Raw genomic sequence first — 21,113 nt, 5'->3', positions numbered from 1 at the left:
CATTCCCCTTTCCTTGTGCTGAGGGATAGGAAGGTGGTGGTGTAGCAATTGCTATGGCCAGCTCTGCTATAGCCAGTTCAGGAGGAATCCTCAAGGGGTTAGTTAAATCAGATTTCAGGCTGTTCATGCTTGCAGATCAGTACAGAGGAGCTAGAGCAGGGGAAAGGATCTGGCTCCAGACCTCTAGTACTTTAAGCTTCATCATAACACTAGCAGACCAGAAATCTTTTAATTTCACTTGCATTTTAATATGATTTATGGGAGATATAAAGATTTTCTTACAGTGTCATTTATAAATGTATTTATTGGTTCAAAAATTATATGAAAAGAAAGAATTAGCGAAAGCTCACCAGTACCTAGTACTATACAGGTGTTTACTTTTCCTTCTACTCTTACAGGAGTTCCAGAAATCTCTTGGAGCCAAACATTCTGTGTATGACACCACAAACAGGACTGGACGCTCCCTCAAAGAGAAAACCTCTCTGGCGGATGACAATTTGAAACTGGACGATATGCTGAGTGAGCTGAGAGACAAATGGGATACGATCTGTGGAAAATCTGTGGAAAGGTAAAATGAAAGGCCAAGTTTCCTTGTTTTAAAGGAGACTTGCAGAGATAAAGAAGAGGGGGTTGTGTTCTTTTTGTGCTTCTCTATGCTGAATAAAGAGGAACAGAAGTTGCTTGTTTGGAGTCTTTTAAATGGGGGAGCACAAGCACTGCTCCTTCCTAGTATTCCTGGTGCTCTGGTCACCTCAAAGGGAAAGATGGGCTGGGAGATGGCCTTGCTTTTCCTCGGCACCAGGCACCCTTGCTGAGGGGAAATGCACTAAAGTGAGCTCTACTCTGCATCCTTCCAAGAGGTGGTGCAATGTGTATGCTCTCCTTGCATTCCAGGGAGCTCTGAGAAGCCATGCCCATCCTTCCTCTCCCCACAGACTCCCACAGTGACCCTATGGGTTTTTTTCTTTCACTAGCTGCTGAAAAAAATCGTTATCTATTAGCGACTGTTGGATGCTGTCAGTTATATTGCAGGTTTCCTTAATGAATGTGATTGATTTTTTTCTTAGTGGTTTTTTTTTTCCCCCAGACAAAACAAACTGGAGGAAGCCCTGTTATTTTCAGGACAATTTACTGATGCTCTGCAGGCTCTCATCGACTGGCTATATAAAATTGAACCTCAGTTAGCAGAAGATCAGCCAGTGCATGGAGACATCGATTTGGTGATGAACCTGATTGACAATCACAAAGTAATTACAAAAATATTTTTCTAATTATTATTAATTAATATCAGACTGTGGGCAGCTACTTCAATATAATTTTTATTTGGTCCTTCTGTAATTGTAAAAAGAAATGTTTTCTTAGAATCTGAAGAGAACCATTTAACCTGGAATGTTTGGACATCACAAAGCTGCTGACTACAATGGAAAATGCTGTGAAATCAGCACTATTAAGTGCTACCGAGGCTCGATCCGCTGTAGCTTGGAGAGGGGTTTTGTGAAGTGAAGCTTGACGTGGATCCAGGACATAGCCAGTGAATCTGTCACTCTGCAGGCCCGGCCCAGCCCAGCGCTATGGTGGAAAAAGCTGCTGTGGAGGCCGTTGTAATCCAATCATTGTAGCTGTGGTGCAGTTGAGTGTGGAATGATTCCATTCCCTTCACATCAGCCACCACTGTGTCCCATTGTCAGAAGTCTGTTTACTCAGACTTTGGGCAGAGGAGAAAATATCTGACCCTCGCATAAGAGATGTATCTTAGAAACATAGACATGTGTGTCCTGGAACCAATGCTGCAGTCACATTGTGCCCTTTAACTAATATATCAGTAGTAATGCAGTGCACTGTAATTGTCATATCATGTAAAAGGGTCTTGAAAGTGGATATTTTTCCAGCTGTGAACCTGAACATGCAATCACTTAAATATGTGACATAATCTATAGCCCATCCAGTCAAATTACCAGATGGACTTTTATTTATATTTTACTATTTTAACCCTGCTTCTTGATGTGCACTTTATCTGACTGCACTGTGATTTGGGACAGACTTGCACATTCATCATTGTGTCAGTGAATCGATTGCTTTGAAGGGCTTAAAGCCCGTATGTTAAGGTGACCATCTTTTTGTGCATCGCAGTGGGTCAAGTAGTTCAGAGGGTCTAACTACAAATATACTTCCATGTTTCACGAGGCTAGACAACTTTTTCAGGTTGAGTGAGCTTTTTTGCCAGTGTAAATGAGCCAGTGTTGAAGCGCAGAGGGTTTTCTTGCAGAAAATGTGCAAAAATATGGAGCCATTTAACCCCAGTTGAGAAGAAAGCCAAATGTAGGGTGTAAAAATCTTAATGTGTGCATTTTAGAATGTTTAGATTGAGGTATTTTCTGTGAAACTACATCCTACGTTAGTCTTCTCCATATCCCCACTAACTAGGTCATACATGAGACACTGAAGCCATGATAAATTGAACATGTTAAATGTGTGTGCATGGTCCCCAGGTCTTCCAGAAGGAGCTGGGGAAGAAGACAAGCAGTGTCCAGGCTCTGAAACGCTCTGCTCGAGAACTCATAGAAGGCAGTCGTGATGACTCCTCCTGGGTAAAGGTCCAAATGCAGGAGCTAAGCACTCGCTGGGAGACTGTCTGCGCCCTGTCCGTATCCAAGCAAACGCGACTGGAACAGGCCCTCCATCAGGTAAAAAGGCTAGGAGAAGCAGAGAGAAAACAGACAAATATACTGCTTGAAAACTTAATGTTATAATTAAGAAAATGGTCAAAAAAATTCAAATATTTTTTTCCCCTAATTTTATACTTTTTCACTACAGGGTAGGTTGTGCCTTTTCTTCTTTTTTCTTCTTCTTATTATACTGGGTTAGCACCTGGGAGCCCCAGTCACGGACCAGGGCCCCCATTGTACAAACAACCAGCAAAAAGAGACTATCTGCCCCAAAGACCTTACAATCTAAATAAAGCCTTTTAGGCACAGCCCTGAGTAAGGGCTGGTGTGGAGATGCCCCACCCCAGAGGACGCTTAGGTGGGAAATCATACATTCACTCCTTGAGCGTCCTGGTGCTCAAGAGGGTGCATCCTTTAGCAAGGGACAGCTTGTTCTCACTGTGTGCCAAGCCCACTGTACCCACTGCCTTCTTTGGGGTAATATGTTCCCCCAGGGAGCTCAAAAGAAGTAGTAATGTGCTACCTCTAACCCAGGGACTATGAATATAGGTAGTCTTTATACGGGGTGCCCACGGATGGGCTCTCCTTGTCCTCTCTACCCACATAAGACTTACTCTGTTAATTTTTCTTAAGTAATGATTAAGGCTACTCAGAAAGTATCATTCCCATCTCTCCAGCTGATACATGAAAACACCTCCTTTGGCATTTTTCAGAATGAAGGCATGACCTTCTGAGATGAGCTGCACATACACTATAAATCAGAAGGTTAACGGCATGAACAGGCTTTTAGGCTTCCTACAATTTTTGAGATGCATGAGACATTTTTACAGGCATGGAAATGTAGTACTGTATATCATTGACTTTTTAATGGAAAGTTAATGTGCCTGTACTGCTACATGATGAATGACTCCAAAGCTGGACTCAGCTTCATTGTTCAGGGGAAGAATCCAAAGCCGAGTGATTTCTGTCAGATTCCCTCAGAAAGGGCTGTGGTTTTTTTCTTAACAGGCAGAGGAATTTCACTCTGTTGTGCATGTTCTTCTGGAGTGGCTGGCTGAGGCAGAGCAGGCCCTTCGTTTCCATGGCATCCTTCCAGATGATGAAGAGGCTCTGCGGACACTAATAGATCAGCACAGGGTAAGTAAGATAATGGAGAGGATGCTGACTGCTGGACTTGATTTACTGAAAGGAAATAAAATGAAACAAAGCAAAGTATCTCTAGTATAATCACGTCCTGCAACAAGACTTGTTTTCTAGAATAAGAAATTAAAAGTTCTGTAAATTTGAGGGTTCAACACCCATTTTTAGTTCAGGCTATCTGTCTATCAGAGTAACATCTCACTAGGCTTTAAAGCCATTTTGTCTTACTAAGAAAATAATGCAAAAAATTGCATTTTTAAAGGAGTTGTTTAAAATTAGAGACTGGTTCAAAAACTGTCTTGCAAGCAATGTAATTTGGTAAGCTTTGTTGATAGGATGTTTTAATACCAACAGTATAGCTGTTCTCCTAGCAATTCTGAGTGAAACCACCATACACTGTTTTTGTCAAGGTCATCTATATATGTCATCAACATGATGTATTCAGCCATTAACCTTCTGTCATGATGAAACACCATGTTGACATGCTTCTCATGCATTAGGTATTGAAATATTACAGTGACAAAGATACTGGAGATGTTAGGTTACAAGTCATCAAACTGGATTTCAACTAATGAAATGTGAAAATAACTAAGTTAATGACACAGCTAAGGAAAAATTCAGGGGCATATCTCTTCCCATTGAGAAAGTTACCTCCCAAAAAACCAAAACACCTTCCATGCAGTTGTAGTAGTAATAATAATAATAGCAGCAATAATAATAAAAACTTGTGTGCAGTTAACATGAGAACATAAGAATGGCCACTCTGGGTCAGACCAACGGTGCATGTAGCTCAGAATTCTGTCTTCCAACAGTGGCCAATGCCAGGTGCTTCAAAGGGAATGAACAGAACAGGGCAATTATCGAGTGATCCATCCCCTGTCGTCCAGCCCCAGCATCTGGCAGTCAGAGGCTTAGGGACACCCAGAGCATGGGGTTGCATCGCTGACCATCTTAGCTAAAAGCCATTGGTGGACCTATCCTCCAGCAACTTGTATGGATTTATATAGTGGCATTATGATATTTTCTCTGGTATTATGTATCCCTTTCCTAATGGTTCCTAAAATTCAGTTAACTTTTTTGACTGCCCCGTACATGGACAAGTTTCAGAGTAGCAGCCATGTTAGTCTGTATCCGCAAAAAGAAAAGGAGTACTTTTGGCACCTTTAGAGATTAACAAATTTATTTGAGCATAAGCTTTCGTGAGCTACAGCTTACTTCATTGGATGCAAGCAGTGGAAAATACAGTGGGGAGATTTTATATCCACAAAGAGCATGAAACAATGGGTGTTAACATGCACACTGTAATGAGAGTGATCAGGTAATCGAGTGATGTCGGAGAACACTTCAATCTCTCTGGTCACTCGATTACAGACTAAAAGTCGCAATTCTTCAACAAAAAAACTTCAAAAACAGACTCCGAGAGACTGCTGAATTGGAATTAATTTGCAAGCTGGACACCATTACGTTAGGCTTGAATAAAGACTGGGAGGGGATGGGTCATTACACAAAGTAAAACTATTTCCCCATGTTTATTCCGCCCCCTACTGTTCCTCACACGTTCTTGTCAACTGCTGGAAATGGCCCACCTTGATTATCACTACAAAAGGTTTTTTTTTCCTCTCCTGCTAGTAATAGCTCACCTTACCTGATCACTCTCGTTACAGTGTGTATGGTAACACCCATTGTTTCATGTTCTCTGTGTATATAAAATCTTTCCACTGTATGCATCCGATGAAGTGAGCTGTAGCTCACAAAAGCTTATGCTCAAATAAATTTGTTAGTCTCTAAGGTGCCACAAGTACTCCTTTTCTTCCAGCATATTGAGCGGATGTTTTCATAGAACTGTCCACAATGACCCCCAAGATCTTTTTCTTGAATGGTAGCAGCTAATTTAGTATGTATACATTTTGTATGGATATTTGGGATTATGTTTTCCAATGTGCATTACTTGCATTCATCAACACTGAATTTCATCTCCCATTTTGTTGCCCAGTCACCTAGCTTTTTGAGATCCCTTTGTAACTCTTTGCAGTCTGCTATGGACTTAACTATCTTGAGTAATTTTCTATCGTCTGCAAATTTTACCACTTCAGTGTTTACCATTTTTCCATATCACTTATGAATATGTTGAACAGCACTGGTTCCAGTAGAGATCCTTGGGAGACCCCTCTATTTAGCTCTCTCGTGTCTGAAAAATGACCATTTATTCCTAACTTTTGTTTCCTATCTTCTAAGTACTGATCCATGAGAGGACCTTCCCTCATATCCCATGACTGCTTACTTTGCTTGAGAGCCTTTGGACAAAGTATAGTGTACTTTGACTTTCAGAAAGCCTTGTGAAAGGCTTTCTGAAAGTCAAAGTACACTATATCCACTGGTTCACCCACATGTTTGTTGACCCTCTCAGATAACTCTAATAGATCAGGGAGGCATGATTTCTCTGTACAAAAGCCATGTTGATCTTCCCCAACAAATCATGTTTATCGATGTGTCTGATCATTCTGTTTTTTGCTATAGTTTCAACTAATTTGCCTGACACTTTAGTTAGGCCACGACAGGAATGATAATAGTAATGTATTTCTTGACTACTGTGAGGGAGAAAATTGTAACAAAACTTCCATGCAACTGAGGGTGCAAAAAAAGCATCATGTTTTTACCACTCCTTGTGGATGCTGGTATCAGCTAACAGGGCATGACTGTCTAACTATGCATAACTCAAGAATCCTCAGAGTATCCTGACTTCAATCAAACAGTTCTCATGGCATCCACATGTAGTATCTGTCCCTTCTAGTGCCTGTCATCACCACTGGCAGCATGCCTTGTTCACTGTTGTGCTGCCACTGGTTCCCTCACTGTGCCTGTTTACTGCTTTCCCACCTGAAGGATCTTCTACACAGGAGGGAAAGTTTCAACAACTGCCACTGAGTTGTGTGGCAATTTGCAACTTAATTTGGGGCCACTGGGAATTTAGTGCTTTGTGCTGTGGCTCCCTAGCTCCATCCTCCTCTCTCTGGCCATACCTTCCCCACATATGTCACCATTCATTCATAGAATCATAGAATTGCAGGGTTGGAAAGGACCTCAGGAGGTCATCTAGTCCAACCCCCTGCTCAAAGCAGGACCAATCCCCAACTAAATCATCCCAGCCAGGGCTTTGTCAAGCCTGACCCTAAAAACTTCTAAGAAAGGAGATTCCACCGCCTCCCTAAGTAACCCATTCCAGTGCTTCACCACCCTCCGAGTGAAAAAGTTTTTCCTAATATCCAACCTAAACCTCCCCCACTGCAACTTGAAACCATTACTCCTCGTTTTGTCATCTGCTACCACTGAGAACAGTCTAGATCCATCCTCTTAGGAACCCCCTTTCAGGTAGCTGAAAGCAGCTATCAAATCCCACCTCATCCTTCTCTTCCGCAGACTAAACAATTCCAGTTCCCTCAGCCTCTCCTCATAAGTCATGTGTTCCAGTCCCCTAATCATTTTTGTTGCCCTCTGCTGGACGTTTTCCAATATTTTCAAATCCTTCTTGTAGTGTGGGGCCCAAAACTGGACACGGTACTCCAGATGAGGACTCACCAATGTCGAATAGAGGGAAACGATCACGTCCCTTGATCTGCTGTCAGTACCCCTACTTATACATCCCAAAATGCCATTGGCCTTCTTGACAACAAGGGCACACTGTTGACTCATATCCAGCTTCTTGTTCACTGTAACCTGTAGGTCATTTTCTGCAGAACTGCTGCCTAGCCATTTGGTCCCTAGTCCGTAGCGGTGCATAGGATTCTTCCGTCCTAAGTGCAGGACTATGCACTTGTCCTTGTTGAACCTCATCAGATTTCTTTTGGCCCAATCCCAAATTTGTCTCGGTCCCTCTGTATCCCATCCCTACCCTCCAGCGTATCTACCTCTCCTCCCAGTTTAGTGTCATCTGCAACCTTGCTGAGGGTGTAATCCACGCCATCCTCCAGATCATTAATTAAGATACTGAACAAAACCGGCCCCAGGATCGACCCTTGGGGCACTCCACTTGATACCAGCTGCCAACTAGACATGGAGCTATTGATCACTTCCCGTTGAGCCCGACAATCTAGCCAACTTTCTTTCCACCTTATAGTTCATTCATCCAGCCCATACTTCTTTAACTTGCTGGGAAGAATACTGTGGGAGACCGTGTCAAAAGCTTTGCTAAAGTCAAGGAACAACACGTCCACTGCTTTCCCCTCATCCACAGAGCCAGTTATCTCATCATAGAAGGCTATTAGAATAGTCAGGCATGACTTTCCCTTGGTGAATCCATGCTGACTGTTCCTGATCACTTTCCTCTCCTCTAAATGCTTCAGAATTGATTCCTTGAGGACCTGCTCCATGATTTTTCCAGGGACTGAGGTGAGGTTGACTGGCCTGTAGTTCCCCAGATCCTCCTCCTTCCCTTTTTTAAAGATGGACACTACATTAGCCTTTTTCCAGTTGTCCGGAACCTCCCCCGATCACCATGATTTTTCAAAGATAATGGCCAATGGCTCTGCAATCACATCCGCCAACTCCTTTAGCACTCTTGGATGCAGCTCATACAGCCCCATGGACTTGTGCTTGTCCAGCTTTTCTAAATAGTCCCAAACCACTTCTTTCTCCACAGAGGGCTGGTCACCTCCTCCCCATGCAGTGCTGCCCAGTGCAGTAGTGTGGGAGCTGACCTTGTTCGTGAAGACAGAGGCAAAAAAGCATTGAGTACATATGCTTTTTCCACATCCTCTGTCACTAGGTTGTCTCCCTCATTCAGGAAGGGGCCCACACTTTCGTTTACTTTCTTCTTCTTGTTAACATTCCTGAAGAAACCCTTCTTGTTACTCTTAACATCTCTTGCTAGCTGCAACTCCAAGTGTGATTTGGCCTTCCTGATTTCACTCCTGCATGCCTGAGCAATATTTTTATACTCTTCCCTGGTCATTTGTCCAATCTTCCACTTCTTGTAAGCTTCTTTTTTGTGTTTAATATCAGCAAGGATTTCACTGTGAAGCTAAGCTGGTTGCCTGCCATATTTACCATTCTTTCTACACATCGGGATGGTTTGTTCTGGTAACCTCAATAAGGATTCTTTAAAATACAGTCAGCTCTCCTGGACTTCTTTCCCGCCCCATGTTATTCTCCCAGGGGATCCTGCCCATCCGTTCCCTGAGGGAGTCAAAGTCTACTTTTCTGAAGTCCAGGGTCCATATTCTGCTGCTCTCCTTTCTTCCTTGTGTCAGGATCCTGAACTTGACCATCTCATGGTCACTGCCTCCCAGGTTCCCATCCACTTTTGCTTCCCCTACTAATTCTTCCCGGTTTGTGAGCAGCAGGTCAAGAAGACCTCTGCCCCTCGTTGGTTCCTCCAGCACGTGCACCAGAAAATTGTCCCCTGCACTTTCCAAAAACTTCCTGGATTGTCTGTACACTGCTGTATTGCTCTCCCAGCAGATATCAGGGTGATTGAAGTCTCCCATGAGAACCAGGGCCTGCGATCTCGTAACTTCCATTAGATGCCGGAAGAAAGCCTCGTCCACCTCATCCCCCTGGTCCGATGGTTTATAGCAGACTCCCACCACGACATCACCCTTGTTGCTCACACTTCTAAACTTAATCCAGAGACTCTCAGGTTTTTCTGCAGTTTCATACTGGCGCTCTGAGCAGTGCCATTAATGCCATGGAAGGGCTGCCAGCTGCTTTTCTGGTATCTTTGAGGGATTGAAGTATGCCTGTTATCTGCCTGTCCTCTCTAGCTGCTCCAAATGGTTCCCTTTTGGTTTTTTTGCTCTCCTCTGTGAAATCCTGATCCTGCTGAAGTCAGTGTCAAAACCCCAATTGATTTTAATGGGGCCTGCATGTCATCCTGTGCCACTAGACTAATAAAATAATTTCCACAAAAAATAAAACTTAGCTAAGATATAGTTAAGATTGCTAAGTCCACTCTAAGAGAAAATGTACCATTAATCACATTATTTTTTGTAAAAAAAGAATAAACATTGAAACTATGGAGTTCACAATCTAAGAACAATTCTGACAGCATCCTTAATACCCGATGCCCACATTAATAAATTGAAAAAATTCTCACAAGGTAGCACAGTACACTTTTGGGCTCACCAGAGTTACTATTCTCCAAACGTTAATAACCAATTTTCAAATGCCACTTTCCGATGAGAGGTTAGGAAGGAAGGGGCTTATACAGCAGCTCTCACTGCAACCTTAACCAGGGGGCTTCAACCAGTGCCTTCATAATAAAAAATACCATAACTGTTTTAGAGCTGCTTACTTAGTCTCGTTAGATGTTACTTTACTGGGGGGTTAGATTCAATCTTTTAATTACTGTCTATTGGTGATGATGTAAATTTCAAATATGTACCTAAGTACCTAATTTGTCTCCTAAACTTGGTATAAAGAAAAGAAGTACTTGTGGCACCTTAGAGACTAACAAATACTTGATATGTGTGTTGTACCAATTAATATTGCAAAGGATGACTTGCTTTTGAAATCTGTATAGCATTACCATTTGTGTTATACATTGTTAATTTGATCATGAGTGTGATATCTCCAATGTATATATGAAATTTTTAGGAGAAAAGATGAAAGGTAGGTAAGTGTGGTATGTTACATAAATTTAAAACATCATCTCTCTTCCATCTGTGTTGCTACAATATTATCCCAAATCACTTATTAGATTATAATGACTGCATTATTGAGGTAAATGTTAAATGTGTCCTTTATTCACAATGCATGTTATAATTCCTGTAAAATGATTTTAATACCTTTGTATCGAGCCACATATTGAAAGCTTTTCATTTTTAGGCATTTAACCTCAAAGGTCCATTTTTATGTCCCACTATTTAGCTTTTTTCTTGAAAACTGTACATGATTTAATGAAGGGTACATGTCACAGCCAATTCAAGTTTTCTACCACTCATCACAGTGTCTGGGGACGAAGAGGTACAGTAGGTTAATGCACTACATTAGGTAATAAAAAATATGAATTTGTTCTCAATCTGTCTCTAGTGTATCACTAAATGACCACAGAGTTCAGCACAGCTTGGGGAAGCTCAGTATTCCAAACATCTAGGCTGTTGCAGATCAGAGTTTTGAGGTTCGTTTATAGAGTTGTGTAGGGAAGGTTGCATTATGTTTGCCAATATTCTGCCTGGCTCTTGCCAATGCTGCCAGTTTCTCAGTGTAACAAATACTAAAATACACTGTATATATTCAGAAACCATTTTGAGCTGAAATTGCAAGAATAGCTCACAGGATTTCAACACAACCAGACTGGAAACATAACTCTGATTTGGTCTTAGAGTCATATACTTGTTTAACTTAATCCAGATTCAGGTACTGCCTACTCTGCCCAAATCAAGTCTAACTACACAATCTGCAAGTTTCAGGAGGTACTTAGAAATTGACAAGAAGCTGTTGGAGCCTAAGCACCCAACGCTCAGCTTTCCCCCCAGGCCCAGCTGCTGGAGATGCTGTGGGACATGTGGGTATCCAGGGCTCCCAGCTTCCCTGCCATTTCCCCAGCCCATCTGTAGCTCCCCAACTGCCTACTAGGAAGGTTCATGTCAATTTCATTTTCTCCCTGCAGACAAAAAATGAAATTGAGGAGAGCTTTCCAGGTGGGCAGCCAGGGAGCCATCATTTCAGTTTTCCTGATGGAAAATCAAATTTTTCTGGTAAAATTGAAATTTTCTTTGGGGAAATTTCAATTTTGGAAAAAGATATTTTTCCATTGGAAAATAATTCTCATGGAAAATTCCCAGCCAGTTCTGCTGTCTGGTTCTTTATAGTTTGTTCCTTCAGCACCTGTTAAGGAGCTTTTACCTGGGTATTTTGTAGGATTAGTACTGATAAACAGGCTAGGTCTCCTGAAAATTTTCTAGTAGTGACTCCAACCCCACAGCACATTTGATTTACAGTATCTTATCGAGTGGTATGATTTTTTTTAATAGGGTCATATATACCACAAGCATATACAACGTGTTGCATTACTAAAGAGTTGCAGGCTAATATGTTATATATTTTAAATCTTAATTTAGTTCTTTATATGGAATAGGTTTTTTAAATGTTCTTAACTTTTCTTGTATGTAGTGGTGATGTAGCAGTGTTGGTCCCAGGATATTAGAGAGACGAGGTGGGTAAAGTAATATCTTTTATTGGATCAGCTTTTGCTGTTGAGAGAGACAAGCTTTCAAGCTACACAGAGCTCTTCTCCAGATCTGGGAAAGGTACTCAGAATGTCACATCTAAATGCGAGATCGAACAGAAAGTTTAGCATAAGTAGTTAGCGTGTATTCTAAGGGACCATTCAAGGTGAAGTGGCCCATTAATACCCATGCAGTCATAGGACAAAAAGGGGGAATAGTGGGTAATTGTTGTAATAAGCCATAAATCCAGTGTCTTTATTTAGACCAGGATTTTTAGTGTCTAGCAAAGTTATGAAGTTAAGTATCCAGGCTCATCTTTTGAAAGTGTCGACAGTTTCTCAGACCTTAAGAAGAGCTCTGCATGGCTCGAAAGCTTGTTTCTCTCACCAACAGAAGTTGATCAAGTGAAAGACATTACCTCACCCACCTTGTCTCTCTGAACTTTTCTTATAAGAATTGGACTTGTCTCATCTCTTATTCTTTTTCCCTCTGCCCATTGAATCAGTTCAGGCTTTGAATGATCCAATAGAGAACTTTAGCCTTCCAGATTTGGCCAACACTCATTGAAGTTACTCAGATTTTTCTTTCAACTGGTGCCAGCAACTAACTGAAATCTTTGTTTCTGCTTTAGGAATTCATGAGAAAGCTGGAAGACAAAAAGGCAGAACTAAATAAAGCAGCAGGTATGGGAGAAGCCATCCTGGCTATCTGCCACCCAGACTCCTTCACTACCATTAAGCACTGGATAACAATCATCAGAGCCAGATTTGAAGAGGTCAGTATGTCTCATGCAGCCTTCATAGTAACAGGCAATCTTTGATAGTTTGAAACATAGCTGGCAATTAACAAGTCTGTTACGTTGGAGGAAATGATCCAGCTGTTGAGAACGCAACTATTTAAAATACCCAAGCTGATATATATGAAGAGGCCAGGTTTTACTCTGCTTTTGAGAAGTAAAAGAATAACTACAGCAGCTGGTCAAATTTTTTTTTTTACCACCCCTCATTTCTCCTCAGCAAATTCATAGTCTCAAGAGAGAGACTATAATGCTTTAAAAAACAACAATCAGGGTATGTACAAAGTAGTCTAAAGAACGAGGAGTACTTGTGGCACCTTAGAGACTAACAAATTTATTTGAGCATAAGCTTTCGTGGGCTAAAACTCACTTCATCGGATGAATGCAGTGGAAAATACAGTAGGAAGATATATATATGTATACACAGAGAACACGAAAAAATAGGTGTTGCCATACCGAGAGTAATCAGTTAAGGTGAGCTATTATCAGCAGGAGAAAAAAAACTTTTCTAGTGATAATCAGGATGGCCCATTTCCAACAGTTGACAAGAAGGTGTGAGTAACAGTAGGGGGAAAAATAAGCATGGGGAAATAGTTTTACTATTTACTATTTAAGTAAATATTGGAAATATTTAAGTAAAGATGTGGAAATATTCATGGATTGACTTCTTATCAAGGTATTAGCATGGGCAAAGCAACATCAGCAGAGACTGGCAGGAGCCCTGGCTGGACTTATTGCTAAGCAAGAATTGTTGGAAGCCTTATTGTCCTGGTTGCAGTGGGCAGAGACTACTCTTAGTGAAAAAGATAAAGAGGTCATCCCCCAGGAGATCGAGGATGTTAAAGCACTCATAGCCGAACATCAGGTAAGGCATGAAAAATGTGAAACATGTCTTAAGGATTTTGTACAGATACACGCATCTTAGATTTGCTACATAATCAAAGATGAGCCTGTTTTAGTTCTTTACAGTATGTTTAATGATCCAGTTTCCAGATTCCTGATTGTATGTTCCCTGTCCCTGTGATTGATCCCAGCCTTGCTCAAACAAAGCAAACAAATGAAAATGCAGCCATGTTTTAAAAACATGCACCAACTTGTTAGGAATAAGGACACTGAACATTTAAAAAACACCAGGCAGTTCTGCTGCCTAGAACCAGCATTGCATTGTCTGCTTTGCTAAGTGAATTTCAAAACATGTTTTATGCAAGTGACCATCCTTGCTTTATGTCAGATCCTAATTGACTCTCCTCTGAGCTGTTGTCGATTAGTCTGGACAGTAAAGGACCTAGTACTGCTCTTGAATTCAGGGTCTTTTGCACATCACACCCGGTGCACCAAGTTCAGCCAACGTATTTTTAAATGTAGACTTCCTTTAGCAGCTCTGCCATAATGTAGATAGAAGTTCATATAGGTAATATTTCTTAGCCACAAAATATTTATTTTATATTTAATTGTAATGATAGGATTATTTTAGTGAAAGAGAAATGTCTCTTGTGTCTTCTGCTGTAATTTTCCTGACAGGTAGTTGCCCTCTCTCTGTAACTTAGTATTCTGTTTTCTTTATTTGTCTTTCTTATCCATTGATAATTAAAGCAGCTACCATTTAATTGCAGACATTTATGGAGGAAATGACCAGAAAACAGCCTGATGTGGATAAAGTCACAAAGATCTACAAAAGGAAGGCAGTTGAACCCACACCAATACAGTCTCATATTCCTGTGCTAGATAAAGGGAGAACAGGAAGTAAGTAATGGGATTTTTTGGGGCGGTCGCACGTATCATTGCTTTTCCAATATAAATGATTGATTTCTCATAAACTAATACTGTTAGGTGTCATTACTATCAGAACAGTCTGGTAAAACAAGGTGAAATTATTCGTCCATTGGTTTTTCTAACTACTTTGTCATATGTTTTTTTCATTGAGAGGAACGTGTCTATTTGGTAACAGACTTTGTAGCTAATTGTGCCAAAATATAACAAGGCAAACATGTCACCTACTGTAATTGTGTTTGTACTAATTCCTTCCCAAAATATAGGGTGAACTATTTTAATTTCTCTTCAATAAGACTCGAATACCTCTTAACCTTTTACAAGCGACTGTCACAAGTGATCAGTGTATCTTTCCATTCTCACATAGTGGAAGAATATGATTTCTTTATTAAAATAATTGCAGAAAACCAAATTTTCATTTGATAAATAAAAATAATGAGGCATTCCAGTATTTGTGCTTCATTTCATCACATTGCTACTGATTTTTATGATCTGATGCTAATTTTATACATGCAGTTTTGTGTGCACTGTGCTTTTCTGTGCTAATGGTAGATTTTTGTAAACTCAAATATAGAATTGACACCTGCAAAGCATATGTATATGCCAATTATGTGCCAACATATGACCATTTTGGGAGTGCTAATCGTTTTGCATGCAAAATTGTGGAAACAAAATTAAAGGCTGGACTGAGGCTTCCTTGAAAATTGCACTCTTAAAGTTTATTTGTTTTAACCCTGTTGTGTTTTAACACTCCCACTCTTGCAAAAAATGCCAAGAGACCTTTAATGGTCTTTAGCTGGTAAAGGTGGGTTGTTTGTTGTTGTTGTTTTTTGCTGACTCATCCAAAAGATGAAATACCAAGCTGCACAAGCAGCACAAGACAGTACTGATAGGTTATGAAGAACACCTAATGAGTTCCCTCTCTCCTATCCTGCATGAAACGACATGGATTTTAGTAGGTCTCCCAACTGAGTTTCACGTAAAGTGAATCCTTAAGTGAGGAGATGGTTTAAATTTCTGTATCTCTACCTCTGCCTCCAAAATGAGGCTGTTTGTTCCGCAATGCTCTCTCAGACCTTGCTTGCAGTGGGAATATTTATAAACATTTTTCTGTGATGGTGCCAATTCACAAGTATGGCCAGTAGCGGAAGGTATCATGTAGACAAGGCCCAGGTGTTTTAACCGTTGTGTTGTCTTTCTCTGGCTATGGCAAAACTCCCATTAACTACAATGGGGAGGCTAGGATTTGGCTCATTATTAGTTGCAGAAGGGAGTCTTTTTAAAGAGGATGATCATCATTCACATGAAAATATGCTGTGTTTTAAATTGGTTGGGACTTGGAGAAAAATAAGCCTATGCTAACTTGTATTCTGTTTTAATAGGAAAACGTTCCCCAACAGCAGGTATGTATCCATCAGGAACACAGGCACAAATAGAAACCAAGAATCCAAGGGTAAACCTATTAGTCAGCAAATGGCAGCAAGTCTGGCTTCTGGCTTTGGAAAGAAGAAGAAAATTGAATGATGCTTTGGATAGACTAGAAGAGGTCAGCACACAGCATATATATTATATACTATGTATATTTTTGTTTAACCCTGCATTTCCTGTTACAAAGCGAAAGTAATGCCAGTCTTACATTTTTGTTATATGATGTATAGTTAGATGGAAACATCTTGATATGTGCATGCAAAAAGCAGCTAGTCCTATTTTAATAGTGAATAGAATCAAACCATTTCAGTACAAATGTGGGCATTTTAAAGAGCCAGTTATTTAAAAGCATGCTGATGTGACCTCTCTTACCTATTCTGTAAGCGATTCATTTAAACTTGAAAAACATCTCTCATCTCTCTTTCCTCAAGCTGAGGGAATTTGCCAACTTTGATTTTGATATCTGGAGGAAAAAGTATATGCGATGGATGAACCATAAGAAATCTCGAGTAATGGACTTCTTTAGGAGGATTGATAAAGATCAGGATGGAAAGATAACGAGGCAGGAATTTATTGACGGAATTCTTTCTTCAAGTAAGTTCTAAATTAAGTTACTGATCAGATTATGAGATGCATCTAATATATTGGCAACATATTGTATCTGAGGTAAGTCTTGATGTGGTAAGAGATCAGGTTTACCTTTAAAGAAATTATCACTCTGTGATAAATGTAAAGTGGTAATAGTTGCTTTACTTAAAAACATTGATAAAATTTAGACACTCCTTTCTTGAGTGAGTCAATTATGACACAAATTTTTGTCCCTATGTTGTGTGTATGTAATACACTGGCTAAGTGTGTGTGATCATGTTTCCCTCTAGTGGCTGGCCCACATAAAAGATAAGAGCCTTCCACTTCTAACAACTCCTTTTGCTCAGGTGGTGGAGACCTGCACTTTTTGTGTCAGAGTGTCAGGGTTCTGTTCCTGCTGACAGCACCTGGTCAACACAAATGGTTGCCCTTGTGCAGATAAGAACTCCTCTGCACCTGAAATAATCAAAATGAGCTTCCACAAACATGGGGTGTGTGTAACATACACTATATGGGTATGATCATGTCTGCCTCTCATGAGTGTCCCACACCTGAAGATAAGATCCTGCTACTTCTACCAGCTGAAAGAGCTATCCTGTTAGCTCAAGTGGTGTAGGCCTGTAGTTGTTGAATGTCCATGGCACTACTGCTGTTGATCAGTCATGCTGGATGTTTATATATTGTAATACTTTATTTATCTCCCTGTACAGTCTGTAATTGAGCAATGAACATGCTGCTGCAAGAGTTCTCAACCAAAGAAGGGTTTCAGATTATAGAGTTCCATTTTTAAAACAATATCAGAAGCTTCTACGCATTGCATTCTAAATGTTGAATTTGTCTTTAAATTCTTGTATGACCTTGCCCCAGTAACAACTTGACTTGTTGATTTGTGGTATTCTTTGCACTTTCGAGGTCAAGCATGCTACAAGACTGTAGAACTGTATGTCATTTGAAAGCTTTTTCAATGTTCCATCTGTTGCTAGGCGTATTCAGTACTGGGCTTCTCTCCCAAAAATGCACTAGTGTCTTCATTATTAACCGTAATCTAGCCAACATTGGAGACACACCACCTCTTTTCAGAGATTTGTTTTCTCTGAGCATACTTGGTGTTTTAGTATACATTACCTGTCATTAATGCCTAAAAATTTTGAGATTTGTGATAAATCCAGTCACTCTAATGGGATTGGAAATCCATAAGGTTTACCTCCTGGTAATGTTTTTGGATTACAGAATTTCCTACCAGCCGGCTTGAAATGAGTGCAGTGGCAGATATCTTTGACAGAGATGGTGATGGGTACATTGACTACTACGAATTTGTTGCAGCACTTCATCCAAACAAGGATGCATACAAGCCTCTTACAGATGCTGACAAAATTGAAGATGAGGTACTCTCTCTAGAGTTCTCAGATAACTAATATATTCTACTGGAATCACACACTTGATAGTATAATTAATTTTATTTTCCTTCCTATATAACTTGAATTCTGCCAATTATTTAAGGCTTCAGAAATGTGATCATTAGCATTAAAATAATTATTCCAATTGTGTTTTTGGCAGGTTACAAGGCAGGTAGCTAAATGTAAATGTGCAAAACGATTCCAGGTGGAGCAGATTGGGGATAACAAGTACAGGGTAAGTCTTCACAACACCTCCATGGTTCTTTCGGTCCAAACATTCTCAAGGCAACAGGACTACGTGGGCATTTGGGTTACTTTAATTTACAGAAACTTTGTATCATATACTTACGTTTGCTCAAAGTCAACCTGGAAATTATGTAGTTTCAGCTTAACTAAACTTTACATCAGTAATTTGTGTTAGAAAATATAGGCTAATAACGTATTTAACTTTCCACTGAACCTACAATAAACCATTTTTCTCAGTATTTAGAGAGATTTGTATATCTAAATAGCAAAATGATTTAAACAGTAGCTGGTCCTGCATACCAGTATATATTGATTTGATTTTTTACACCTAAGTAAAAATGGATTTTTCCAAACAGATTCAGATTAAACACATGGGACTGTATTGTACTTAGAATATACTTAGGTCAAACATTTTTATCATCCTCATGCCCTCTTTTTACTTTATTCCAGCATACTGTACCTTCATGTAGTAGCTAGACAGGAAATGTGCCAGGTATCCTAAAAACAGTTCAGGTACCAGAGATGAATCTGCCATGTTGCAGACAAGGTCATTTGTTACCCTCTGGTTCAATAACAAGAACGTTTTCAGATGAGGTGCTCAATATTTGGCTAAGGCAGACTATGGAACATCTTCAGATGATTTTAAAAGGAAAAAAAGGACCAGGAAGGTAACAAAGGACTTATGAATCCTTCCAAGTTCATACTCTGGATAGCTAATTACCTGCACATCTCTAAACTAGATCCTGTATTTAGAAGTTTCAATGTGTGTGTTAGTTTGCATGTGTTCTCGAGTCATACAGAGAATTTCTTGTTAAACTAATTGTGTCTTTCTTCCATTTTTCATTTCTTATCAGTTCTTCCTGGGAAATCAGGTATAAACCAGCATAATGTGTTCTGAAGTTTCTATTTTTTTTCTAATGCATAGTCATTTAAGCTTGCAATGGCCACTCTTTTTCCCATACTTTCATCCTGAGCTAATTCACTGTTGGTCAGCTGTGGTGTTTCTGTAAGTGCTCTAAAGTGTTCCTGGTTTCAGGATCTCCCCCTCCCTTTTTGTTTTGCCTTTTGTCTCATTAAGGAGATTACTTTTAAGGGAACCAGATAATGGACAGCTACAATTTGTATGATAAGTGTCTTTGCATTTCAATTGTGATTTATGAAGAGTGTTAGTTATTCTACTATCCAGAGTTTTTTATATGTAATATATTACAGCAATATGCCTCAGAATTCTGTTGTCATATTACTCAGTCACTTATTACCATTCCATTTTCAAAAATTGCAGTGCGTTAAATTAGAAATCAAATGAATAGATTGATTAAGAATCAGTTCACAATGTTTTGCACATATTTTTAATACAAAACTGTATGGACTGAGTTGGCAGAATAAACTTGAAGTTCAAATTTGGACTGCTTCTTTCCATTTCCCTGCCAAAAATATTTTTTAAACATGCCATCATACCAATGCTATGATCTACAGTAATTGTGTTTAAAAATACATCTAGCTTGTTAGTTTGGTCATCAGTATCTCTGGTTGTGAAAGTGCCATACAACACTAATTGGAAGAAATGCAAATAAATGATTCCTTCGTAGGATGGACACTGAAACACAACCTGTTAAAATATAGAATCAACTTGCCTGCCTTGTAAATACATGAAAATATCTAACACTAAAGTTACCACTAGCATCTTATTCATGTTCTTGGAAAAATAACTATATGAATAAATGATTTTAGGTGTTCTAATGCTACAGGTACTACAGAAATTGTAATTTTGTCTTGGCTTTTAGAATGTTGTTAGCAGAGATTATTATAGCATAGTGTGTGCTCAGCAAACAATAACCTTCACCACCTACCTTTGCCAACCTACTTCTGTGCTAACCTTTTAAAATGAGTTACTGTATAGAAAGAGAGGGCCTTGATTTGGTAAGTCTATTTGAAAACTATGCTCATCCTGTGTCTGAGAAAGGAAAAGTAGAGTATCTATTGTGATTAACTGAAGTTTATTTGTGCAAGAAGCTTCAAAACATTATTTCAGCAAAGGATACTAAATTTCCTAAAGACGCTTGGCCAAATTCTGTTCTGGTACCAATGGATTTACATGGCTGTAACCAAGAGCAGAATTTTTTCTTCATAGACACTACACAACCTATAAACTAATTTATTAAACTGCTTGTGTTTCTCATTTCAAGTTAGGTGAAACAATAATAAATATTGACCAAAGAAAGTCTGTACCCAAAATATTTTAATAACAATCTGGAACGGGATCATTATGGAAGCAGCACGTTGGAAGTTGTGCTATTTGGCAACAGCCACGCTAGCTGAACAAGTTGCAGTATAAATAGGTTTCAAAGGAAGTATACATGCCTCAGTCTGGCTGCAACGCAGAGCCTAAATGCAGTATTAAAAAGCTGAAAGCAAGGGGATCTTTAAGATTGCACAAAGAAAAGAAGAAACCTCCTCCTTAATAGGCAAAACAAAATAGTTAGTGTAGACTTGTGGGCTACATGCTGTCTCATTGATTTGCATATCTAAGAAAGTGGTTCCTCATTATAAAGCCATTTAATGGTTTAAAAAACCTAACATAGAGCTCATTTAAATTTACATTTTACTCATTTAGAACACAATTTTCTTTGATTATTAAACTTGTAAGCTTCCTATTCTTTGGTTCCCAGAAGTAATATTCCTTCTGCCCTCTCTTGCCCACTTTGCTTAAACAGTGCTAAAGGTCTTTTAACAAGTAAGGAGCACATTTGTGTGATTTGGCTTTAACATGTTTCCGTCACTTCACTGGAGCAAGTAGGTACAGTTACTCCAGCAGTCAGATTCTACCCAAGATGTGTGCATTTGACTACGATTGACTTCAGTGAGATTCTGCATGCATGCAGACCGGAGGTCAGGATTTGGCCTCAGGATTGGATAT

At 39.7% G+C, this 21,113-nt stretch overlaps 1 protein-coding gene across 26 annotated transcripts in view; it reads left to right on the top strand.

The window, feature by feature from the left end:
* DST (dystonin) overlaps window positions 1-21,113 on the top strand; it is a 470,941-nt gene that overhangs the window by 438,266 nt on the left and 11,562 nt on the right. For all 26 annotated transcript variants that reach the window (XM_073336274.1, XM_073336294.1, XM_073336272.1 and 23 more), the window contains 12 exons: window positions 399-568; window positions 1,088-1,247; window positions 2,490-2,684; window positions 3,675-3,803; window positions 12,603-12,746; window positions 13,444-13,632; window positions 14,381-14,510; window positions 15,920-16,083; window positions 16,397-16,559; window positions 17,784-17,938; window positions 18,111-18,185; window positions 19,051-19,068. In XM_073336274.1, coding sequence (XP_073192375.1) covers window positions 399-568; window positions 1,088-1,247; window positions 2,490-2,684; window positions 3,675-3,803; window positions 12,603-12,746; window positions 13,444-13,632; window positions 14,381-14,510; window positions 15,920-16,083; window positions 16,397-16,559; window positions 17,784-17,938; window positions 18,111-18,185; window positions 19,051-19,068 — 1,692 coding nt within the window. The remainder of the gene's footprint in view (window positions 1-398; window positions 569-1,087; window positions 1,248-2,489; window positions 2,685-3,674; window positions 3,804-12,602; window positions 12,747-13,443; window positions 13,633-14,380; window positions 14,511-15,919; window positions 16,084-16,396; window positions 16,560-17,783; window positions 17,939-18,110; window positions 18,186-19,050; window positions 19,069-21,113) is intronic.

The sequence above is a fragment of the Lepidochelys kempii genome, chromosome 3 (assembly GCF_965140265.1).
Source record: "Lepidochelys kempii isolate rLepKem1 chromosome 3, rLepKem1.hap2, whole genome shotgun sequence".
In the NCBI taxonomy this organism is placed as follows: Eukaryota; Metazoa; Chordata; order Testudines; family Cheloniidae; genus Lepidochelys; species Lepidochelys kempii.
This window is presented reverse-complemented; position numbering and strand designations above follow the sequence as displayed.